This window comes from Schistocerca serialis, chromosome 10 (assembly GCF_023864345.2).
Source record: "Schistocerca serialis cubense isolate TAMUIC-IGC-003099 chromosome 10, iqSchSeri2.2, whole genome shotgun sequence".
NCBI classification, from domain to species: domain Eukaryota; kingdom Metazoa; phylum Arthropoda; class Insecta; order Orthoptera; family Acrididae; genus Schistocerca; species Schistocerca serialis.
Window position 1 is genome coordinate 227,288,230 of NC_064647.1, and position 26,925 is coordinate 227,315,154.

At 40.2% G+C, this 26,925-nt stretch overlaps 1 protein-coding gene across 1 annotated transcript in view; it reads right to left on the bottom strand.

Moving 5' to 3' along the window:
• Positions 1–26,925, bottom strand: part of LOC126424710 (ras-related protein Rab-32-like) — a 435,086-nt gene that overhangs the window by 14,672 nt on the left and 393,489 nt on the right. Inside the window, exons 4-5 of the mRNA XM_050087433.1 lie at positions 11,676–11,732; positions 1,651–1,711 (exon numbers count right to left, since the gene is read on the bottom strand). Coding sequence (XP_049943390.1) covers positions 1,651–1,711; positions 11,676–11,732 — 118 coding nt within the window. The remainder of the gene's footprint in view (positions 1–1,650; positions 1,712–11,675; positions 11,733–26,925) is intronic.

The following is a 26,925-nucleotide window of genomic DNA, read 5'->3' on the forward strand; positions in this document are numbered from 1 at the left end:
ACCAAAGATGGTAACAGATGAAGGTATATCTAGACAGGTGCTACCAGAGATAGCCAAAAGTCTGAAAAATGGGACTCGATGTGACTCTGCTTGCATAAGTGGGAATTAGCCAAAGCAGCATCATGAGGATTTTGTGGTCTTAATGAGTGGCAGTATTTGACAGGTTGACACAGGTGTTGGGAAGCACTGGTGAATGGGTACTGAATATGCATGAGAATGTTTGATTTTGTTAATTCCGTCCTTTTTTCAGATGAGGAAACACTTTATGGCAGTGGTAAAGTGATAGAATTTCAAGTTAAATGTCAGACTGTGAAAGTTAATGTGGATGAAAATCTTGATGTGGTACAGAATTTGTTGATCCTTTTTTTTCCATTGAGGAAAAGTCAATGTGATGGTCTACCTCGGCATGTTGAAATATTATGTCTTTGTGTCAATCCTCGACGAACAAGGAGACTTCCATACATTCTTCCAGAAAGATGGACACCACTCAATTACAGCACCGAAGTGCATCAATGATTGGTCAGCAGTTTCCGAGAAAATGGACCAGTTGACATTGCCCAGCAGAGTGGCTATTCAGGTTGCCAGGCCTCCCTCAAATGGACATTTACCTGTGAGGCTTTTAAAATCAATTGTGTACCAGCATAAAATCAGTAATGTGGGCCAACTGGAAAGAGTACTCATCTTAGTTTGCTGACAGGCAACAGGAGAAAGAATAATCACATTTTCCAAAATGAGTTAGCGCGACTCATTGTATGTCTATGTGGAACGGAGAGATGTGGTATTTATTCTGTAACATATTATACAAGATACCATTTATTATGTACAAAAAAAAACATTAGTTGTTACTTTTACCATTTGTATGGCAACTTATCATTAAACCTGTATTTACTCTTACTGTGAATTAATATTATAAAAATGAGATGTATTTCTATGAAAGAAATAAAAAAGCAGTGAGAGAATATTTATGTAATGTAAAAGCAATCTTATGTTGATGGTGTCTTCAAGAAAATGAATTTTCACTTTGTCTACAAAATAACATTTGCCAACTTTTGACACGTCGAAACCCATTTCATGTTTAATAGGGAAGCATCATCATGTGTAATTTCTACTCTGTTGTGTCATTTGTTAAGCCAATAATGAGGCAATTGATCATATGAGGGGGGGGGGGGGGGGGGGGGGGGGGAGAGAGAGAGGGGGAGAGAGAGAGAGAGAAAGCTGTTAAAGTTAGAGTAGTTATAAATTATCACTTGTGTCAGACTCTATATGCACTGCAGCAGTAACATTTCTCAGCAGGTGAATGCTTTCCTTCATTATTTTTTGTATGTTTCAATTCTGGAATTTACATTATTATATCATTGAGCATTTTGCAACTTCACTGCCAAATTTTTCTCTAGAATCCATTTATTTTGAAACAGTTCCACTCTTTGTGAAGGTAGTGCTTCTAATTTGTTAGGAATTCAAATTGTGTGCTCATATTCCCCTTATGACTTACCTCATCCTCCTCCCACTTACTGTATACTTGAGTGTTTGTTTTTATATCTTACTTAGCTACCAAAGAATAAATTCTGCAAAAGTAAGAGTACAATTTTTTTCAAATTTCCCATTTCAAGAGATTTGTTGGCGGTGTAACATATGAAAATAAAGTCTTACCTTTTGCGCTGAATGAAATGTTGCTATCCTCGACACATCAAATACAATTGCAGCACCTGACCTGTAACAGTCGTTCACAATTAATACATTCTATTTGGTCAGAAGGGCATACTCAACAGCAAAATAATTTCCAGGGATGGCTGTAATAATTAAAATTATAGTTTCCAGTTTAAGTGACTACCAATATTGTAATGCTATATGAATTATTCTGAAAGGAAATATGTAATTTTTGGATGAAAAGTTTAAATTTAAAAATAGAGTAAATGGTATTACTAACTGCCCAATAATTCTTCTTCTTCTTCTTCTTCTTCTTGTATTGGCTGCCTCTGTACCTCTTTATTTCAATTGCACTTTTTCCTGCACCTTAAATTTTAGCCCAGTATTAACACATTTGTTCCCTGTGCTGCTGATACCCTTCAGTACCCTTCTTGCCCTTTTTTTGATTTCAGCTTCTTTTGGGAAACAAGACGGTCTTGTGCTTTATGGTTATCATCCAGTGTTATCCCCACTTCTTGCTGGTCTCTCTCTCTCTCTCTCTCTCTCTCTCTCTCTCTCTCTCTTCCACACATACTTGGTTATCTTGTTGAAAAAGTAACAGAAGATCCAATTGCTCAGTCTGTTAGAACTCTTAAAGGCAATGTGACTATATTATTATTATTATTATTATTAGATCCTTTCAGTCTTTTATGGGCTGTGATTACACAACTGCCTTCACTTCGACTTCTTTTCATCTTCGCTTGTATCCCTTTGTTCTCTAACTCCCTCTTCTGAGAATACTCTTCACACTCTTTCTTTCTTGTTTCATCCCACTCATTTTTGCTTTGACCCTCTCTCCGTTTCCTGTACCTTTTTTATTGATCCCACACTTACCTGGATCCAGATATATTTCTCTTACACATATAAATTATGTTTCTGATCCTGTGGTAAGTTTATGTTTTATTTGCAGCCCTTTTCCCTTTTTTTTAATTTTTTTTATTTTATTTTATTTTTTGATATGTGCATAAAAATACAGCCTTCTTTTCTTTATTGTGGTTGATATTTTTCAAATCTGAAATGAAATTTAAACTCTTCTGCTAATACTTTGTATTGCCACAGGAGCTCCTGCCCCCCCCCCCCCCCCCCCCCCTCTCTCTCTCTCTCTCTCTCTCTCTCTCTCTCTCTCTCTCTCTCTCTCTCTCTCTCTCTCTCGCTGGTATTCTGTGGTGTTTAAACATTCAGGCATAACTAAGCCAGAGTAGTCTGAATTTGGCATGATAAGATAGGATCTGGATTTGCAAATGTTCTGGTGTAGTGTGGATGCTATCTCCCTGCTCTTTCTTCAACTGCTATCTTCTCCTTGCCATTTGGTTTGGGTTCTCCCTGCTTTAACATCTGTGTTTCTCTGTCACGAAACATCATCTTTACCATTCATGTTTGATCTGCTGGCTACAGTGTCTAGATTTTGCACACAAATTACTGGATCATCTGCACGAGTTAAGCATTTGAGTTGAAGCCTAGACTTTTCGTAGCCAGTGATTCCTTTTGGAATATTATGTTAGTCAACTCATTTGATGCATGCATTCTTGGATTACCTTCTCCAGGATACAATTAAACAGAGTTGGTGAGAGGCCCTCTCCTTGTCTTACTCTTGTTTTGATTTCAGATGGTTGAGACAGATCTCTTAAGAATTTAACATACAATTGTGATTGTTGTATAAATTGTCTTGTCATGTTTCAGCTATTCTGAACACTGTCAGTATGTCTTTCGGTATGCTGCAGTCCATTATTACTATTACTGGCAATGGCAGTGGTAAGGTGCACACAAAATAAATCTATCGACATTTTCGCAAACAGGGCAGTAGGAGAGAGGACAATGGTAGCGGTTGGGGGTTGCATTGCCAATGGCCATCATGCGGTGAGGAAGGTGCAGTTCAACAGCTGAAGCCTACACTTAACTTGTAAGCTATAGTCAGTGAAGGTTCAAATGATCATGTTAACAGGTTACAGCAGTACAAAAAAAGAAACAGTTGCATAAATAAAGGACCAACCAAAGCAAAACAGATCCAACCATGTGCTGCCAGAAGAAAATATCTTGAAAAAAAAGGGTAAAAGATGAAGTGTACTATGTCTCACTTACTGCGATACTGACAGTGTCACGGAAGGAATACAATCACATGGAAAGTGTGTGTCAGTTCCCTGACAACCCGTTTGGCTATAAAAAATAAAATTTTCATTTCCTCCTTGTATGTTTTTTCAAAGAAGGGATGCATTGAAGCTAAGTCTTTCACCTACTCCTTTATTCTCTTCAATGTGCAACCCTCTCAAGCACACTTCTCAATGAGATTTTTGCATCTAAATTTGCCTGTCCTGGCAAAAATTTATTGGCATTGTATAAAGGTCCAGTCACATTAATGTGACCACTGCCTATGTTTGATGTCAACATGCAAGAAACACACACAGGTGGCAAGTGACAGCAATAGCAGTGAAGGTATATGAATGGTGTTCAGGATGCAGAAAACAGTAAAGTCCTTGGTAATGCAGAAATGGAGCAATTTTTCGACATCCAAAAGGGTACGATCATTGGCTTTTGCGCCGAGGGTGGAAGCATTTTTTAAATTGCTAAGTTTGTAAACTGTTTGTGTGCTTCCATGGTTGAAGTGTACCATGCACACAAAATGGCACTGTCCAAAACCATTGATGAGACAACTGTGGTGATGACAGCTGCAGAGGCGTGTACAGGTGAGTAGATGGGTAACTTTTGAGCACCTGACCACCCAAATGAACCAAGGGGCTACAAACAGTGTCTCCTCAATGACTGTTCAGCAAATGTTGCTGTGTATGGGCCTCCTCAGCAGGTACCCGGTTCATGCACTCACGTTGACTTGTTCATCGGCAGCAAAGGCTTGTATTTGCATGCCAATACCATGTAGTCATCTACTGAGTGATGATAGGTAGCGTTTTCAGATTAATCACATTTTATTTTCCATCAGATAGATGGCCATCGACATCTATGACCTTGCAAAAATTGTCAGAAGGGTTCAGGCTGGAGGAAGGAGCATTGTGGTCTGGGGAATGTTTTTGTGACATTCGATAGATGATGTCGTTACTCTGGAAGGTACAACCCCTACATGCTGTTTTGTTTTTCTTTGGCACAATGGCATCTATAGGCAGGACAATGCAATGTGTGACACAGCTCGAAATGTACGTGTGGTTCAAAGAGTACCAGGTTGAGTTTACGGTACTTCCCTGGTCAGCAAACTCTTCAGATTAAAATCCGATCGAGAATCTGTGGGAACACCTCGATCGAGCTGTTTGTGCTATGGCACTGTCCACAGCACTGGAGTCAGCATCCCTGTTGGGTACCTGCTAGACACTCATTGACACTCCTCTTGCATGTCTGCACTGGAAATTATGGTAGGTGGTCAAATTAATGTGACTGGACCATATTTAGTCACATGTGCTTGATTATGATGAACTTTTGCTGCACCTACTGTGGATGAAGAATGTGGTGCCGTACTATGTAGTAGAGTGGTGAAAATATGCAGTTTGGTAGTTGACAACCATCGCAAGTGTCCCTTCGGAACAACAGAATGAAATCCCCTGCACCTGGGACAAAAATGCCTTTCTGCAGTGGTGTCTTGTTATTTTGTATGAACTCTAGTGTTATGGGTCCATATGATCAAAAGGCAGGTAAGAAAATGTCAATAGCACTACTTAAGGCAGTATAAAAGTGTTTAAAGACATCAGTTGAGATCTTAAAGCATTGAAGCATAGTTATTGCAGATATGTCTACATGGTAAGTAATCCACATCAACATAAATGAAATCCTGCAGCCTTTGTGATTTGACCAGTTGTCACTATTACCTTCAGTTGCAATGTAACACTGGCTGCTCACCCATATTCTAACCCGGAGCAAGCAAAACACTGAAGCATATGAAGAGAAACGATGCGGAACTTTTCCTCAAGGTGAAACAGGTGCGTACCACATCGTCTAGGGCATTCCCAAGTAAAGCAGCTTTGTGGCACTTTTATTTTGATTGTGTTGCTTGATATATATCTATATCATTATTGTTCATAAAGTATAATTATTTTATCTAGTACCGATTAGTCTTATAAGTTAACAACACAACAGAGTCATGGCCTGATTAATACACGTAAAGCAGTAATAATAGCATGTTATGAGAGCTCCTACATATTGAGTTAAATCACTGGAGATACCACATATTTCAGAATAAAGTAAGGAAAATGCAAGTGATAGGAAATCATTAAGAAGAGATCAAAGCGACTGCAGAAAATAAGACACTGAGAATGAAAAGTCCCACTCCAGTGCTCCTATACCAACAGTAGTCTTCTAGATCCTCCCACATACTTGTCTGGTTAGTCACCAATTTTGAATTTGTACATAGGTTTTAGTTTATATAGCAAATTTTGCTGGAAAGAGAGTTGCAGATAAGGTTAAGGTGTTTAGAAAGCAAGCATGAAAGGAAAAGCAAGCAGCAAAATTACACCTAACACAAAATGCTACAGCAACAAAAGTGTTACAGAGGGAACAAAACTATTTATAGGAATGCAGTGAATTTTCAGGCAGGACATGCATTTTAAATGCTGCAGAATGTATCGTGTCATATCACCAGGGCAGAACATACGAGTGTTGAAATTTTTCTTCAGAACAGTCTCAATATTTCTCGCTGTAATCTGCCTCGCTATGTTACAAGCAAGGTCTGTTTTGTATGGAAGAGTGGGCACATTGTTAACACAATAAAGATTTTGTTATGTCTGTCACTGCAATATACGAGGGCGGTTCAGAAAGTAACCTCCGATTGGTCACAGTGTGGGTTGTGGGGGGAGTAGCGACGCCATCTGTGCGTTCACGCACTCAACAGGTCAGTCGGCAACAAGCCGTGGTCGAGTGAACGTCGTACCTGCGCTAGTTTAGTTTTTGTGGCAGTTTGAAATGTGTGCTGCAATAGAAAACCCCGCCAAATGTGAAGTGCGTGCTGTCATAAGGTTTTTTACAGCCAAAGGATATTCTGCAGCAGCTATTCATCGTGAGCTTTGTGCCGTGTACGGACCAAGAGTTATGAGTGAAGGAGTTTTCCGTGAATGGGTACGTTTATTTAAAAGTGGACGAGAAAACGTTCATGATGAAGAGAGGAGTGGTAGACCATCATTGGTGACTGACTCGTTCAGACAGTTGATGCAAAAGTTTGTGAAAATCGACGTTTCTCAATGTCGGAGTTGTCTACTGGTTTTCCACAGATTTCTAAGACTCTCTTGTACGAGATAGTGACAGCAAGATTGGGTTACCGTAAGTTCTGTGCACGATGGGTGCCCAAAATTCTTACCGACCACCACAAAACTCAAAGAATGGCCTCTGCATTAGACTTTCTGTCACGTTATGAGGACGAAGGAGAACCATTGTTAAACAGAATCGTGACCGGTGACGAAACCTGGATTAAGTACGTGAACCCTGAGACAAAAGAACAATCAAAGATGTGGGCACATTCAAATTCGCCTACCAAACCAAGAAAAGCCTCGCAAGATTTTTCTGCCAGAAAACTGATGGCAACGGTGTTTTGGGATGCCAAAGGGGTGTTGTTGGTTGAATTCATGGAACGTGGTACGACCATTAACCAAGACGTGTACTGTGAAACAATAAAAAAGTTACGACGGGCTATACAGAACAAACGCCGTGGTATGCTGACTTCCGGTATCGTTTTTTTACACGATAACGCCCGTCCTCACTCTGCTCGCAGAACAACGGCCCTTCTTGAGTCCTTCAAGTGGGACGTTATCAACCATCCACCTTACAGCCCAGACCTGGCGCCAAGTGATTATCACCTCTTCATGCATTTGAAGAAATGGCTCGGGTCACAGCGGTTTGATGACGACGAAGAGCTCAAAGATGCGGTCACAGGCTGGCTCCAGGCACAAGCGGGTGATTTTCATGCAGAAGGAATTTCAAAGCTTGTGAAGAGATACGATAAGTGCCTCAATCGCTATGGAGACTATGTAGAAAAATAGTGCAAAGATGTAGTTGTAAGATGTATATATTAAAATATTTTTATTTAACTTGGTGTATTTTTTTAAATCAACCGGAGGTTACTTTCTGAACGGCCCTCGTAGTTTATTAGTGCAAACTTTGCTGATGTGCAGTGCTGTGCACTACTGCTAACTGATTTATATTTTGATTTTCCATAACAATTTTTACTTACATTACAGTTATTCCCACATATGTCCATGACTAAATGGCCACATAGAAGGGCACAATGGTCCATGTGTGTAGATGATATGTAACATGTGTATTAGAATTGCTTCTTTATAGTGAATAATGACTATTAGACTGTAAAAAAGTTATGTAATATTTTTTCAGATCTGAAGATGGCAATTTAGGTTGCTGAAAATAGTGCTGTTTTTGTGTGTGTGTGTGTGTGTGTGTGTGTCGGGGGGAGGGGTTGGCAAATGGTTTGCTGCTTGAAAATCACATTGATGAAATATCTAGGTGTAGCATTGAAAAGCGAAATGGGATAAAATAGCCGCATAGGTTGGTAGCAGAGAATACAAATGGTCGACTCTGATTCACGGGGAAAATACGTGGAAAGTGGGGCTCATATATACAGGAGACCACTTATAGAACACTAGTGCCATTCATACTTTCATACTGCTCAAATGTTTGAGATCCTCATGCAGTTGGATTAAAGTAAGGCATCAAAACAGTTTAGAGGAATACTGCTAGGTTTGTTACCAGTAGGTTTATTTCATGGAGATGCTTCGTGAACTCTGACAGGAATCCCTGAAGGAAAGAAGATGATCTTTTCAAGTAACATCATTGAGAAGAATTAGAGAACTGGCATTTGCGGCTAACTGCAGAAAGATTTTACTGCCACCAATATACATTTCGCATAAGGAACACGGGGGACAAGATAAGAGAAATTAGAACTGGTGGGGAGGCATGGTGAAAGGTATCCTCCAACATGCACTGTATGGTGGTTTGCGAAATATATCTGTAGATATAGAAAGTGAAGAAAATGTTTCCGGAATTGGTCCGAAAGGATGCAAATGTGTCAGTCTTTTTTTTTTTTTTTTTTTTTTTTTTTTTTTTTTTTTTTTTTTTTTTTTTTTGTAAAAACTTAAAAGGCATCCACGATACTAATACCATTCGCTGCCCTCCACTGACCAAAATCTGCAGCAGTAGGCACACGGACATAAAACTTTTTCTGCAGAGTAGATAAACGCTTCTTTGCAAGCCCTCCTTTTCATTTGCCTTGTAGTAAGGATGCCTGTACATTACATGCCACTTTTTGTGTGTTATAGAGAAACACAAAGTGTGTCAGTTTCAAATGTCATAGGATACAGTACACCTGTATTAAGTATAAACAAGTCAAGGTGGCAACTGCTCATGACGTGTTTTGGCCTGACCAAATATGCAAGCCACCTTCGATGAACAATGGGTAGTATTTCCCAGTCTTCCACATTTGCCTGCCTTGTTGGCCATCATTGCAAATGTAGAAAATGGTTTTTCAGAAATTTTTTTACGATTGCTGTTGCTTTGTTGAGTAATTCAAAGAGTGTGGAGGACAGTTCACTAGATAACAAGTCCACGGTCCGTAATTCCTTGCCATAATGTTAAATTATACTGATTGTAGTAGATGCTATCTTCACATCATACTGACTGAACTACAGTTGCAAGAGCTGAATGTGGAAGGGAGTCAGTAGTTGAAAACTCCAGAAATGAGAGTTTGACAAGGCCGTAGTGTAGTACTCATGATATTAATTTTGTACACTGGCTAAGCATTAAAGGAAATCTAGGAGAAGAGAGAAGATATTTTTCGTGTTTTCTGGTACATTAAAATTATTTCACGAGACTGCTATGTGTTTAGAGTATCAGTTGAACAGAACAGATAATGTGAAAACAGGTTACGAGATGAGCTTCGAGGAAAGTAAAACAAGACTATGGATGTTGTCGAAATAAATCAGGCACTGCTGAGGTAATTAGATTAAAAAATGTTGCACTAAGAATAGTAGACTAGTTTTGCTATTTGGGCAGCGAAATAACTGATGACGGATGAAGCAGTGTGAATCTAAAATACAGACTTCAAATAGCAAGGGAAGTTTTCTGAAACAGAGATATTTGTCAATGATGAAGTTTAAGTATTAGAAAGTATTTTTCACTATTTGCCTCAAGTTTGATCTTTGTGGAAGTAAAATGGGGATGATGATTAATATGAGAATACAAGATTTTTGAAGTGTGGTGCTGAAGATTAGATGGTTTGTGAATAAAACTAGAGAAAAAAAGAAATTTGTTTAAAATAAAGAGACTAGTTGATAGGACACAGCCTGATGCCTCAAGAATCGTCTATTTGGTTACCGAGGGAAATGAGAGACGAAAGCTCAAATACAGTAAGCAGGTTCAAATGGATTTATAGGTGATGATGATGATGATGATGATGATGATGATGTTGATGTTGATGTCCCATACTCCGAGGAGCGTAGGGGACGATGCGGGAGACCCGCACCGCCGTACTAGGCAAGGTCCTAGCGGAGGTGGTTTGCCATTGCCTTCCTCCGACTGTAATGGGGATGAATGATGATGATGAAGATGACACAACAACATCCAGTCATCTCGAGGCAGGAAGAATCCCTAACCCCGCTGGAAACCGAACCCGGGGATTTATAGGTGATAGATAAAATTATGGAAACACAAAAAAGGGAAAAAACAGCTCCCAGTCACCTATGAATGGATAAATACAGGTCCCATATGGTTTCCAAGGATATATTGTACTGTTCTTCTTATAAAATAGTGGGAAGTTCAGGTAGTAATGACGGAGATGGGTGGCTATCACGCACCATTCTCCCCGCTGTAGACCACAAAGCCTCTGTAGTATTGAGATCTTGTGACTGTGAAAGATCTGGTGAATGTGGTACCAGGGGAGATACCGTAAGTCATCCTTGTGCTGATAGATCCAGTCTCAGACAAGGTGAGCAGTGTGAACAGGAACCCCTGCCCTCTTGGAACGTAGCATCGTCATTGGGAAACAAATGCTGTACCAGGGGATGCACCTGATCAATGATGCACTTGATCAATGAAAATGGTCACATAATCCTTGGCAGTAACGCAACCTTACAGTGTAACCGTGGGGACCATGGAGTACCAAGGTATGGATGCAAAAATCACTACCAGACCCCCACCGTATTTCACTCGTGGGATGTAAACTCTGACAGAAGTTGCAAACAGTGTCCAGCAAGACTCATCTGACAAAATGACTTTCTTCCTTTGCTCCATAGACCAAGTTTTCCTGTTATGGGCATTTGCATAATTGATAAGTAGTTTTGGAATTCCTCCTTGCCTTACAGTTCCCTGCTTATGGAGTATCCTTCAAGTTATTTTTTGAAGCTATTGGGTTTATCGAGTGGGACATTCAGTTCTGAAATGATTTTAGCAGATGATGTCCTCATATTTTTTGTCATAATTGTCTTCAATATGTTATGATCACTTGACACACAGTTTCATCACTATTGTGACTTGCTGGATGATGATTTTAGGCTCTCTCTGTGTGTGATGTAAACACTTTGGCTGCCTTGGTTATGAGAGCATCCACCATACAAGCACCAGCTATTTTCCCACTTGCAGATTTACTTATTTTCAACTGCACAGGTGCCGTTCACGATCAAATACAGGGTCGACTAGCATCTGCATCTATGTTCAAGCATGTACTTCTCCCTGTTTTCCCATGTTTTTTGTCTGGCCCCTATAGGTTGCAGTAGTTATGTTGAGATGAAGAGGCTTGCACAGTATAGACTAACATGGAAAGCTGCAGCAAACCGGTCTTCAGATGAAGAAGCAGTGACGATAACAACAGCAACAGCAACAACAACAGTGCATTTTAGGGGGGGGAGATTTGACATAGAAGCAAAATATTATCTCCGTTTTATGCCTGCTATCCATGCTTTGCAGTAGACCACCATGCATCTTACCAACACATTCTGATTTATGTGCAAGACACTTGTGCTTTTGTGAGAAATATTAATTAAAAAACTGGTACTCACGCATATTTGTAGTACACCTTTGTCATGTACCCAAAACGTTCATGACCTGCAATATCCCTGAAACACATGAAAATTCATATTTGTGAAAGAAAATAAAGAACTGTATACTCACGAATCTCTGTAGAACACTCTGTTCATGTACCGAACCCGTTCTTCGCTTCCAATATCCCTGAAACAGACGAAGTCAGCAGGTCAGGTCAGCAGGCCAAACACTCCCCGACAATCGTGGCGTGCACCCCTCGGCCTTGGAAGTGCTGGGCAGATAAGTTACTAACACATGGCTGCTTCGATACAGTGTTGATAGACAACGCTTTCATCGTGCGGGGTGAAGAATAGCAGTTTGCCACAAGAGCATTTCTTTCACAAGATGGACGTATTCTTTTGGAGAGCACACACATTACTGGATTCACTAGCAGACAAATTGAACCTTGCCTTTGTATCTTTACTGAAGGCAGGCAATGTATATATTTTTAAGGACAGTGGCTACAAAAGCTATCTGTTTAATGTTAGTATAGATCTAAGTTTTTATGATTATCTCTCCCTTGGAGAGAACTGGTTGAACGAAGTTGACATTGTGCAAAAGGGCAGTTTAAGACTACTTTGATGAATCTGTTGACATTATCCAATTATTATGTAGAATGTTCATTTTGGGAGCTGCCAGAAGCCCTCTACATTACTGCAAAATAAAGATTTTCCATTTGCAGAAACTGAACACAGGAGAAGGGTGTTCACAGAGCATAACCAAATTAACTGTGTGCTCAGGTCAACCAACCACCAGTTCTGGTTCATCTTTTCTTCATCTATGCCCTTCCAGATCACTCAAATGACACTTGTTTAATGTAGCTGCTCATCATACGGGAAATGTTGACCACTCTATTTGATTGAGTAACACTGTCTAGGTCAGAGTCTTTATTTTGTTTTCAATAACTGGGTACAGCCAGTATAGGTCATCTTCATATCTATAAATGAACATTAAAAAATAAAATTAGCTATATGTTACAAATAAAAAAGTAAAAACAAATATGATGTGACTTACCAAACGAAAGCGCTGGCAGATCGATAGAGACACAAACAAACACAAACATACACACAAAATTCAAGCTTTCGCAACAAACTGTTGCCTCATCAGGAAAGAGGGAAGGAGAGGGAAAGACGAAAGGATGTGGGTTTTAAGGGAGAGGGTAAGGAGTCATTCCAATTTCGGGAGCGGAAAGACTTACCTTAGGGGAAAAAAAGGACGGGTATACACTCGCGCACACACACACATATCCATCCACACATATACAGACACAAGCAGACATATTTAAAGACAAAGAGTTTGGGCAGAGATGTCAGTCGAGGCGGAAGTGCAGAGGCAAAGATGTTGTTGAATGACAGGTGAGGTATGAGTGGCGGCAACTTGAAATTGGCGGAGATTGAGGCCTGGTGGGTAACGGGAAGAGAGGATATATTGAAGAGCAAGTTCCCATCTCCGGAGTTCGGATAGGTTGGTGCTGGTGGGAAGTATCCAGATAACCCGGACGGTGTAACACTGTGCCAAGATGTGCTGGCCGTGCACCAAGGCATGTTTAGCCACAGGGTGATCCTCATTACCAACAAACGCTGTCTGCCTGTGTCCATTCATGCGAATGGACAGTATGTTGCTGGTCATTCCCACATAGAATGCATCACAGTGTAGGCAGGTCAGTTGGTAAATCACGTGGGTGCTTTCACATGTGGCTCTGCCTTTGATCGTGTACACCTTCCAGGTTACAGGACTGGAGTAGGTGGTGGTGGAAGGGTGCATGGGACAGGTTTTACACCGGGGGCGGTTACAAGGGTAGGAGCCAGAGGGTAGGGAAGGTGGTTTGGGGATTTCATAGGGATGAACCAGGAGGTTACGAAGGTTAGGTGGACGGCGGAAAGACACTCTTGGTGGAGTGGGGAGGATTTCATGAAGGATGGATCTCATTTCAGGGCAGGATTTGAGGAAGTCGTATCCCTGCTGGAAAGCCACATTCAGAGTCTGGTCCAGTCCCGGAAAGTATCCTGTCACAAGTGGGGCACTTTTGTGGTTCTTCTGTGGGAGGTTCTGGGTTTGAGGGGATGAGGAAGTGGCTCTGGTTATTTGCTTCTGTACCAGGTCGGGAGGGTAGTTACGGGATGCGAAAGCTGTTGTCAGGTGGTTGGTGTAATGGTTCAGGGATTCCGGACTGGAGCAGATTCGTTTGCCACGAAGACCTAGGCTGTAGGGAAGGGACCGTTTGATGTGGAATGGGTGGCAGCTGTCGTAATGGAGGTACTGTTGCTTGTTGGTGGGTTCGATGTGGACGGACGTGTGAAGCTGGCCATTGGACAGATGGAGGTCAACGTCAAGGAAAGTGGCGTGGGATTTGGAGTAGGACCAGGTGAATCTGATGGAACCAAAGGAGTTGAGGTTGGAGAGGAAATTCTGGAGTTCTTCTTCACTGTGAGTCCAGATCATGAAGATGTCATCAATAAATCTGTACCAAACTTTGGGTTGGCAGGCCTGGGTAACCAAGAAGGCTTCCTCTAGGCAACCCACGAATAGGTTGGCGTACGAGGGGGCCATCCTAGTACCCATGGCTGTTCCCTTTAATTGTTGGTATGTCTGGCCTTCAAAAGTGAAGAAGTTGTGGGTCAGGATGAAGCTGGCTAAGGTAATGAGGAAAGAGGTTTTAGGTAGAGTGGCAGGTGATCGGCATGAAAGGAAATCCCACCAACGCCAACCTATCCGAACTCCAGAGATGGGAACTTGCTCTTCAATATATCCTCTCTTCCCGTTACCCACCAGGCCTCAATCTCCGCTAATTTCAAGTTGTCGCCACTCATACCTCACCTGTCATTCAACAACATCTTTGCCTCTGCACTTCCGCCTCGACTGACATCTCTGCCCAAACTCTTTGTCTTTAAATATGTCTGCTTGTGTCTGTATATGTGTGGATGGATATGTGTGTGTGTGCGCGAGTGTATACCCGTCCTTTTTTTCCCCTAAGGTAAGTCTTTCCGCTCCCGAAATTGGAATGACTCCTTACCCTCTCCCTTAAAACCCACATCCTTTCGTCTTTCCCTCTCCTTCCCTCTTTCCTGATGAGGCAACAGTTTGTTGCGAAAGCCTGAATTTTGTGTGTATGTTTGTGTTTGTTTGTGTGTCTTTCGACCTGCCAGTGCTTTTGTTTGGTAAGTCACATCATCTTTGTTTTTAGATATATTTTTCCCACATGGAATGTTTCCCTCTATTATATAAATAAAAAAGTAATGTGTAGCAAAATGAAGTAAATAAAACATGTTACAAGTAAGTATATGTGCTCACTTCAGCATGTCACAGCAAATGTTGCCTCTTCAACTGAGTTGTTAGCAGTACTTGAACGATCATCTACATTTGAAAATTTTGTAAAACAGTGCCGACATTGTGGAAGTAGTGAATTGCGAAGTTATGACTATGCTGAAATGTACTACTTTATCCCATGCAAATTCATTACACTATGGAGAATAGGACAAGTATGATGTTAAATGTTTGTATTTATATTCATTCTAAGATCAAATAATAAAAGAAAAAAATAATTCAAAAAGTAATAAAGCAAATATTACGAAGAAAACCACATGATATGTTCACTTATAGTCTACTTGTTTGCTTTTATTTTGCTGGCTAACATTTATTATATGTAACATACAGCTAATTTTAATTTTTTAAGATTCATTTGAAGACAGTTTGTTATGCCATCAGATAGTGCTGTGAATGTAAGGGGGGCTAGAGCACTGTTACATTCGCCACTACCCTCATCATTTAGTGTTTACGACCTAAGTGGCATTTATATATGTGGCCTGGCTCTGCAAGGTGTTACTTACATGGGCTGTCGTATGTTAGGATAGTCTAATGGTCTAAGGAGACTTCTTTGCAGTACCATGCATTAAAGGAGTTAAGATACACAGTAATTATTTATATGATTTGATAGTTGTACTCATTGTGTGAACAGTAAATCCCATGGATGATCTACTGAGAATCAATAAGTAATAAAGACCTGAGGCACAAAATTTGTATGATGGGCTCATAAATCTTAACTTCTGTTTTTCTTTATGCTATACAGGAGATAAGGAAAACTGAACTTTTCAATCATTGAAGGTGTTGTCTCTTGTGATTTGAAAGTTACCTTCTAAGTTCACTGAACGGCCAATGATGTTCCTCGATAACCTCCTCTTCCTCCTTTACAGTGCATTTATCGATCAGAAGGATCTTCAAGTAATTTTTAAAATAATTACACACTACATTGTTTGAGTATAAGTGCCATAGCAAAGTATTTGTAGAGTGAAAACACACACACACGCCCACGCCCGCGCCCGCGCCCGCGCACGCGCACGCGCACGCGCACGCACACGCACACGCGCACGCACACACACACACACACCTCTACCTATGCCCATACTGGTCGTGGTGGTGCTAGAGTTGTGTGGGGTGGGTAGAGAGAGGGGGAGGTGGAAGACAGGGAGAGGGACTTGGGGGGGGGGGGGGGCTTGGTGGCTAGCCACTCTGAGGGACGTCTCCAGTTTGTCAGCTAGGAATGTGGGAAGGACAGGTGGTGGGTATAAGGGTTGGTACAATTGCAACAGCCGTTGAGAAGGGCCACATGCTGAAGGCGGTGTGGGGACATGTATTGGGAGGGGATGACAAGACAGTAGAATGGGGAAACTGTTGGGTGGAGGGTGCAGGGACAGTGGGTTACATGAGATTGAGATCAGAACAGTTGCAAGAGCAGAGAGGTTGTGTTGGAAGGATAACTCCCATCAGCATAGTTCAGATAAGCTGGTAGTGGAGGTGAGGATCCAGATGGCTCGGGTAGTGAAGCAGAGCCATTGAAAGTGAGTATGGTGTGCCACCAGGTTGTCAACTTTGTTCTTGACAACAGTTTGGCAGTGGCCATTTATCTTGATGGACAGCTGGTTTGAGTCACAACAACATAAATAGCTGTGCTGTGTTTGCAGCACAGTTGGTGTATGACATGGCTGCTTTCATTGGTGGCGCAGCCTCTGATGGGGTAGGGTAAGCCTGTGGTAGGAGGCCAGGCCACCTCTAAAAGCAGCAATGTCATATACCAACTCTGCTCTGAACACTGCACAGTTTTTTATGTTTTTAAGAACGAAGTTGACCACCCGAACAGACAAAATATTCTTTAGAAAGTCTGGAATGAGGGTTTTCAAATAAGATATGTCACTCTAAACAAAGAATTATTTGCAGGGTCAAATTTTGTTAGAGGATGTAGCTTTCTCGAATTGTACATTTCGAATATTTTTGCAAATAAAAATGTTTATACATGAATGATTTACACTGTTGTTAGCAGACTGTGAACTATGCTCTGGTCAATAAAATTTTGAACAATTGAACTTCAATAATAATTAGTAGATATCACATATGCTTGGTATATGTATTGCAAATGGAATATAGATCACAAGAGGAAAAAAAAACATGTTTATGTTAAAAGTGGCTTTATATCAAATTGAGCAATTCCATATTGCTTAGTTTCAACCAATCCACAAACACAGCAAAACGTGTCAGATTTACTCTTTTGAATCACAGAATACTCCGTAGCTCTTGCATATAAGTTAAACTCAATTGTAGCACTGAAGGATGTTATATCAAGTCCTTAACTTCACTGAAAGAAATTGGACTTTAAGTGGCCAGCCAATGCAGGCTGCAAGTTGCTGGCCAGAGAGTCCCAAGATACATTACACATTACAGCAATACATAGACCAGATTTCCTGTATGGAGACATCATGGTGCTTACCAGAAACATGATCATGAATGAAGTTCCAAGACGACCAAAATAAAGTTTACAATTAAGTGTCCTTGGTTTATCTGTTCAAGGCAAGCTGAAATGGGACACACCTATTGACTCTAAGCAGTGTGTTAGCAAGGTTTGCAAAGATACTTTTGTTCTGCATACAATGTTTTGTTTTCCTCACATCTGAACTATGAAATCAAAAATCTGGTATGTGGACCGATATAATAGGAACCACACCATGGCCTATTTCGAAAAACAAGTGTGCTCACTATGATTAACATATACATTGTAAAAACTATATTGTTCATTAGAAAGACAACAGTCAAACATATATTCCTATTTGCAATCAGTACAGTATCAGGAATAAAGAAAAAAAATTATGTCAGCAGCCAGAGAGCAGCACTGTGAAGAACATCCACAATCTGCAGGATTGAAGTGCATTGTCAAGTCCAAATGCCCAGATACATTGACAGATGGCATTATTCTGTTGCAGGATAATGCCCGCCATATGTTGCCATGGTTGTCTCGAGTATGCTGTTGAAGTTTAGCTGGGAAGCCCTGACATCCTATGTGATTTCCATGTTTTTGGAGCCTTTGAGAAAGACATTTCATTGCCATTTATAGGCATCTGCAAATGCTTCATCACACTCACTGAATAGCTTGTCACTCAATGGGATAACTGTATTAACATGTATGACAATTGCTTTTGCATTAATAAACAGTTTATTTACTTTTCTTCCACATGTCTCATTTTCATGTGGCCCCTTACATCAATATTAGTAAACAGCAAATGCCTCTTGCATGAGCAATGCTATTTTGGTGCCCAATTAATGCTGCTGCTGTAGAAATAATGGTAAAATTTGTGCTATAGTCTTAGAGGATTGTTATATTAAAATTTTGATGAGGAAATAGACACTGTATGAATATGGACATAATATCCCGATTAAAGCCCACCAGGAAAGGGGAAAAGAAACTCAAAAGTATGTGCAAATATTGTGTATAATAGAAAATAGTGCCCAGAAAATGGGAGCAGGGTTGACAGATATACAAATTCAGGGAAAAGGCCTGCTCAGTTCTTCTGCTGAAGAATAAAAAAAGCAGCCAGGCAAAGTTTCTGAATGCAAGAAGTTGAGCACTGGGTCCTGTGTCTGGATAAGAAATCAACAGCTGCAGATTGAAATGAAAAGACTGTAAAGAATTTATAGAAAAATGCTGAAGATAGTTAATAATTTTAATTGCCCATACAAGAACAGTACTGAAGTTGCATATACATGGTGAAAAGAAAATATCGACATTCCGGCCCATAAAAATGTCGCCTTCACATTGTAAATATATTGCTGGTTTTAGAGTGTGTATTTAAGTACTGATTAATTATTAGCTATGCTGTACATCAATGAACAAGCAGCCTGCCTATCCCCGTTAGAGCAAGAACTGAGGGAAAATAATGCACTTTCACACTTGGCAATAACCACTTTGGTAATTGCATGTAAGCGGCACAGTAAAATGTGTCCGATGAGCCCGTCACTCTATTTTATCACATATTGAATTTGTCCGAAACACTTCATGTCGACTTCCCTTTTTTCCATTTCTGCAATGCCAGCGACCTAGTGGTTGTATTGTCAAAATTGCAGGTGAAGCTAAACGTTGCAATTTCTGTTGGTAGTGTCCCCTAACACATCTCCACCCACCACAGAGACAAATCTTGTCATTTAGATTCTTGTTCATCATTTTCAGCAACTGTTTTTTAACATAACCGGTGCGCTGTTTCTTCACATAGGAAATCTTGTTATTCCATTCACACCATCATCCCCTAGTGCAGTCGGACTACTACTTTTGTGGCACATATATTTGCTTCATACAGTCAAAGAGAAAGATCGGATGTGTTGAAGACTCAAAAAGTAGTAAGACTCCTTCACACAGAGAAAGTAATATTATGTTCTTCTACAATCACAAAAGAACAACTTCAAATAAATATGTACAAAAAATGGCACTCAGTATTGGCACTTTGATATTTACCAACAGCCTTAGCATGGACAAAACAAGGAAAAGTGTCTAGTAAGCACAGGCTCTAAAATGCGTATCGTAAGAGGTACGAGCACTTGTTCAGTAGAAGAGATGTGTTTCACGGTAGTGAAGATCAAAAAGTGCTCCTAGCTCTCCGAGGCATGCACTTTAGACAGTATGTTTCCTGGACTTTTTTTCCTGTTTTGTTCTATACTACCACACTTCAAAATGTAGAAAGCATAGAGCTTGCTGTAGAGAGGTCTACTGTCACGGTTATCAGAAAGATTTTCATTTATAACATTCAGCTCTATTTTCCAGACCAGAGGTCCCTTACCTCAAATTCGTGTACTCATCCTTCACCATCATCCCTGAAAATTTATATCATCATCACAGTATCACCTTGTAGTTGGTAGACAAGTTCTCTTTACCCCTTAAATTTAATATGATCAAAAGGGTATACAGATCACATGAATCTTACCCAAAACTGGTAAGGGTCATAACTATATAAGAAACTTTTTCACTCCCAACCACATCTAAACAATTAAGTGAAGCACACAATGAAAAATTGAATGTTTTTCTTTGCACTAATTATGAATCAAGTCAGTTTTTTTACATTACAAAGTGTTTTATTTTATATAAAATTCTTTCTCAAATTTGGCAGTGGACGCATAAGTGCACCTACAATTTGCTCTTAGGTCTGAACATTAGCAAAGTCTCTGTGGGACTGTGGTAGCAGCCACATGGCCGCTCACGATCTCGTCAGTCACATTTATCAAAACTTGTGGTTGTCTGCCCTCATGTCAAATGTAAGATAACAAGTTGAATGTATCATAAGGCCACTGTTTGTGTCAACATTCAAGGCTGTTTTATCTATCTCAAAACTCTGAAACTGTCACACTTGGCACCAAACATTGGGGAGGGTGACACTCGTTTTGGTATCTTTGGCTGTCTGTCATTTAGATCTTTTTTCCTGGCATTTTACCATGATGAATGGCTACCGTTTTAAAAAATGGCTACTGTTTTCAAAAACCTTCCCCTCAATTGCTGATGAAATGTTAGAAAGACCGCAAAACTACCATTAGCTGGAGATATTAAAAAGATATTAAAAAGTGGCTGTTGATGTCTCAGTTTTATGCTTGATAAAATTATTGAAAATATTTGAGGAATAAAATTGATATAAAAAAATCAATTCCATCTTAATTTTTAGAGATGGATGTAACAGCTACTTATTTAAGTCTGTTGGGACATATGTACTGAGTCACTGATTACAAACACAACTACAGCTGATCTAAGATTTTAATGCCCTGCTAAAATGTCAGCATAGTGTGGAAGAATTTCATTTATCTAATGATGGTGTTTTTTGTACTCTTAGGGGGTCACATTGAAAAAAATATCATGTCAGTGCAACAAACTGCCTGCAAGAATAAATCTACTACCATACTCATTCACGAATTGTGCACTCTGTAAATCTGACCATGAAGGAAAGTATTCAGTGAAGCTATACATGAACATTCAGAAGCAGTAATTGCATAGCAGTAGTATGAAAGTGCACCAACAGTCAAGTATGAGTAGAGTTAATACACTGGCACTTGCTTTTTTTTAAAAATACTGTATGTAAGGATGACAGTATATTAGTAGAAAAGCAGAATAATAATAGAAAGAGGCCTTTTTCTTACTTTCACACTACTCGGCTGTCATTTTTGTCTACCATGAGGATATCAAGCACCTAGGAAACTACCAGTTTCAGAGCATGCTGTCGCTGCCATCTACGTACTGGATAAATTACTGCTCAAGTTTGTATTGGTCAGGTTTTGACTGAAATACATCCCCAAGGTTAAATAGTCTGATAAAAATTCCAATGAGTGGCTAATAGCTACACTGTTACCCCATTTTTTAATAGCAGGAAATTTCATCCCTGGTGTGTGCTGGTAACCTGTTAAAGAGTTTGCAGTGGAATGTAAGATTCACTTTTGAATCACAGGCAGGAACCCAACATCTATGTTGAAATAATTTTTATTTCCAGTTCCAGTAACCAGAAATAGCTATAGAAAGCAAATATGTGGCAAATGAGCAAGAATAACAAGGTCTCAGAAGAAGATTTTGCAAGATGTTTGTTTATTAACAGAGAATGTGTAAATGAACACGACAGCCGCTGATAAACTCTGGCTATCACACTTAGTCCCCACTCAGCACAGTACATGCCTTGTTGCAAAGGCTGTCCATTTCTCTCACACCAGGATTGACAGCATCAGGACTTATAATTAGCTTGTCACTGCTAAATATCACCTGACTGCTGCTGAACAACTTCTCTACACTATCTGTTCCACTGAGTTCTTCAAATTTGCTTCTCAGAGACTATTAAGTGACTTAATGCATTATAAAAATAAAATACAAACTGTTTTACTGTGTATATCACTCCTGCAGTAATTTGTTACTCATTTATTTCATTAAGGAATCCTATTACTTGCATCTTCCAATTGGAGATAATACCTCAGTTTCAAATTTAAATTTAGTTGTAGCATGAGTTTGACATGTAATGTTATTAGGCTCACCTATATGTTTGTTTCGTTTCCTCTCTACTTCCTGTGTGTTTATTTACAGCCTCTTCTTTTGTTCTTTTATATTATGAATGAAAACATACATAAAAGTAGTGTAATATTCTACAATGGTTATTATTTTCCTGTACAAACCAGTTTCTGGCTGTTACGCCATCATAAGGTACATGGAGAAATGTGTGTGGCTCTGAAATTTTTTGAGGCTCAATGACTTGAAACTATTGCATTTAAAGAATATTTTGGTTCATTTGCATAGGTGACAGTTGTTAAAGTTTGATTCAGGACTGTGATAAGAGAAATTATTTCAGTGGAAGTGTGATGAAAACTATTGAACATAGATGCAATATATGATTCATTAAGTAATGAACTACATAATAATTAACTGCCATTGTTCTGAGAAGAAAATATATTGAGCAGTAAACTTTGGTGACATGTTCCAAGTGAGTGCTGACCAAAATAGTGCTTCAACAGGTCTGATATTACAAACAGATTGTCCAGGATGTGGTATCCACCTAATGGGCTTACCATTAAAATTGGCATCTCAGGCTGTCACCCATCCTACTGCAAGAACCTTCACCTTTTCTAATTCCATCACTTCCTCTCCCTCACCAATCTGGTCCTTTATAATCATAAAATCAAAGCTCAAACCATATTCAACAGCTTCTAATCCTTTCACACAATCCTCTTACCTCTGTGGCCATAACTTCACTAATTCTATTATTGCAATACAATTTCTTGTCCTTCAAGTGTTGGAACAGCATTCCCAGCACCATCTGTGGAGGCCGTCCCAACTACTCCTGTCTTGTGCTTGCATGTGTCTACCTGTAGTCTCATTCTCCTTTCTTAAATCCCTCCCTAGTGAGTCCAAAACCATTCCTATGGAACACACAGCTTTCCCTACCTGAAAAATAATCCAGACCTTCTCATCCTTCCACCACAGTAGTCATAAATCATAGTGAATATGTGACTGAGGGCTTCGCCAACTTTCTGACACTTATGCATACAAATCTTACGACCATGATACCGTCATCCCATCCCATCCCAATCCCACCCCATCATGCAAGTCTAAAAGGACCTCCAGCAGCTCCTCAAGGCCTTAGATCTATCCCAAAACCCGATGCCTAAATTCGTCTCCCTCCTCACACCAGCAGCCCCTTGCACTTCTACCTGTTACCTACATCATGAACTCCACGAACTCAACCCCATAGGTCTCCCCACTGGCCGTCCCAATGTTGCTGGGTAAAATGCTCCTACTGAATAAACCTCTGACTTTATTGTCCAATACTTCCCAACTATTATCCAGAACTTCCCATCCTACAGCCAAGATACTCCTAACTTCCTTCACTGCTTTTCACAGTTCCTGCCCCATTAAAACTAGAGTGCTTTTCAGTCACGTTGGCTGTGACATCCTTTTACACCAACATCCTTCATGCCCATGGATCACTACCTTTCCCAAAACTGTCATGATGCCAAAATTACCACCTCTTTCCCAATCCTCCTTGCCAACCACATCCTGACCCACAATTATTTCACTTTCAAAGGCCTAACATATAAAGAAATCCATGATACTGCCATGAGTTCTTGTGTGGCACTATCCTATGCCAATTAATTAATTGTCTATCTGGAGGGATCCTTCTTACCCAGCCAACACCTAAAACCCTGGGCTCTTTCCAGGGACAAGATTTGCTTATTCCTCCACAACCCACTTCCAAATCAGCTTCATCTGGTCCCTCTCAACTCAATGAGCCAGATTCCTAGATGCCAACCTCCACCTCTCAGAAGGCTCCATAAACAACTCTGTTCATATCAAGTGAACCAAATACCAAGGTACCCATTCCACGTCAGAAAGTCTTTTACGTACAGTCCCGCCACCTGTGGATGCCACATCTGTAGTGGAAAGCAAAAGTTGTCAAAATATACCGATAATCTTCCAGAGCCTTTATTGACTGACAATATCCTATCCAGTTCATACATAAACAGATTTCCCATACAATCGCCCATTAACCAGCCATTGACCAGAACTCATCTAATCATCCAGTTGCACCCTGACTTGAGGAGTCCAACTACATCCTTCACCAGGGCTCTGACTACCTCTCACTGTGCCCTGAGATGAGGGATATTCTACCCACATCATGCACAGTAATGGTCTGCTACCCACATAATATCCTTCTCCGTCCCTACTCCAATCCTGCACCCATGGGCCATTCCCTTGTGGTTGACCCATATGCAAATTCTGCGCCATACAACCCCTACCATCTCCTACTACAGTCCTGTCACATGCACTTACTAAAAAAATAAAAAAAATAAAAACAGCCAAGTGCAAAAGCAACCATGTCATATATCAGCTATGCTGCACTTACTGTGCAGTGTACTATGTGGCCACAACAAGTAACCAAAAGTCAAATGGTGCAAATGGCTCTGAGCACTATGGGACTTAACTACTGAGGTCATCAGTCCCCTAGAACTTAGAACTACTTAAACCTAACTAACCTAAGGACATCACACACATCCATGCCCGAGGCAGGATTCGAACCTGCGAACGCGGTTCCAAACTGACGCGCTTAGAACCGCACGGCCACACAGGTCGGTTAACCAAGAGTCCACTCACATGGATGGCCATTGTCAAAATGTGGCCAACTGATAACTTGACCATCCAGCTGCCAAATTTGCTGCACAACACAACACTAAAGAAGTCAACAGCTGTTTCACTATATGAGCCATTTGGATACTACCTTACAGCATAAACTCTGAACTATGCATTTGTGAACTGTCTCGGCACTGTATGCAGCACTCTCCCAATTCCTTCCCCTCTCCCCCATGTCTAAACCTCTGCTAACCTCTCTCCCTTTCCACCACCACCTTTTTGTGCATCCTCCCCTACCCGCTCCCCACTTCTATCTACCCAGGCAACTGCTTTCAATAATAAATATTCAACAATCAGTCTCGCTGCTACTCCACACGCGCTCGTGTGTGTGTGTGTGTGTGTGTGTGTGTGTGTGTGTGTGTGTGTGTGTGTGTGTGTGTGTGTGTGGTCTTACTAGAAAAAAAGAGTAAGAGCTTGAAGGCTAGTGTTAACTGGTTTCTGTTTCATATTTCTATGTGCGATGCGCCAGTCCTTTATAGTCAAGTGGTTGCGTTTCACTTATTTTATGCATCTTCCAATCCAGGAATTGCCGTTATTGATCTACAAACAAGGGAAAGGTAAGTGAAGTAGTTGTGTTTATACAAAATAATAATTTTTAGCAGGGCAAGTGAAACCATAGTAGATTAAATAAAGGGAAACTGGAGCATAAGAGTTGGATGATAAATAACCCCTCCTACTGACATACTTCTGTTTTCCTTCATTTCAGCTACTAGTTTCACTTGCCCTGTTAAAACTTTTTTCTTTTTTATAGCAAAATGCTTCATTTACCTGCCTAATCTCACTTATATATCTTATCTGTGTGGAATACTGGACCTATTGAATGCAAGATTATTTTTTCAGCCACTCACTTGGAACATGTCACCAAAGATTATTGTTCAGTTTATTTTTTCCTCAGAAAATTTCAAGTAATTAATTGTCAAGTTCAAGTTCATTATTTAATGTGTCACACATTTTATCAAAGTTCTATAGTTTTTCGTAGCATTTTCACTGAAATAATTCCGCTCATCTTAAGTCATAGTTGTCATCTTTGGAAATGAACTGAGACACTCTGTATATGCTCTAGTTTAAAATCTTTGATCCTACAAAAATTTCACAGCTACACATATTCCTCTTTGTACCTGATGATGGCATAACACCCGAAAACTGGTTTGTAAAAGAGAAAAAAAAAAAGGAAAAAAGAAAAGAAAAAAAACAAGTACTGTGGAATATTACACCATTGTCTTCAGTGTTTTCATCCATAATATATAAAACGACCAAGAACTGGTCAAAATTCAGTCAATGCAGTAATTTTTATTCCTTGAGGTTTTGGAACAATTGTTCTTTCCAGTTTCTCTTTCAGCATTTATGTACAAAATGTAGTTTTGCCTTCTACTCATACAATATATAATTGCAGAAATTATTTGTAGTATTTTCCCCAAGTCCCCTTCTCATGTTAGTTATGTTAAGATATTCAACACGCAGATGTGTGAAAGTCAGCTATCAACAGCCATCAGATCAGGAATAACAGTACCAACAGCCTGGCTCTTGTAAAGAACAGGCAACAATTTTTTTATATTTGTAATTTATATTTTCAATTAATGTAAAGCAAATTGGAATATAAACTTAATTCTGTTACCCCTTACTAAGTAAGTCTGTAATAGGACCATCCCCATTTGTCAGTCACAATTTTGTGCCTTAGAAATTAATAATTTTTATGAACCTTCCCTTCCTCATTAAGATTTTTCTTCCCATATCCAGTCGTTCTAGAGGGGCACGCATGCCAATCAACAGCCTTCAAATTGATGGACCAGTGTGTGAGGCCAGTACAGAATCCTAAGGATGCAGCATAGCCTAACACTCTTTCGATAACCCATCCAAAGCTGTGGCAGAGAGACATCATACCTGCAGAGACTCGCTTGTGACCTCACTCTCTTGCATTTTAGTTCTGTGCCAGGGCAGCTGACTTAGGCTGTCTGTCCCTGCCTCTCTCGTACTTAAGCTGTGCGACAGAACAGATATGTTTAGGAGTGGGATTAAAATTTCGGATCAAGAATATTCTAGAAACCCAAGACCTGGAGCAGAGGAAGCTGCTGGACACGGAAATGGGGAGACATCATGCCAGCCTTCACCTGGACGATTGAGATGTTGCATCAGACTAAGTGCACAGACAGACCGGAACAGTTACAGCAAGTAACCACTCTGGTGACTTAAGCCAGTTCAGCACCTGGCCACGTCCAGAAAGATGCCAATACCTTACCAAATATGCCCAACGTGAGGGGCTTTGCCACAAT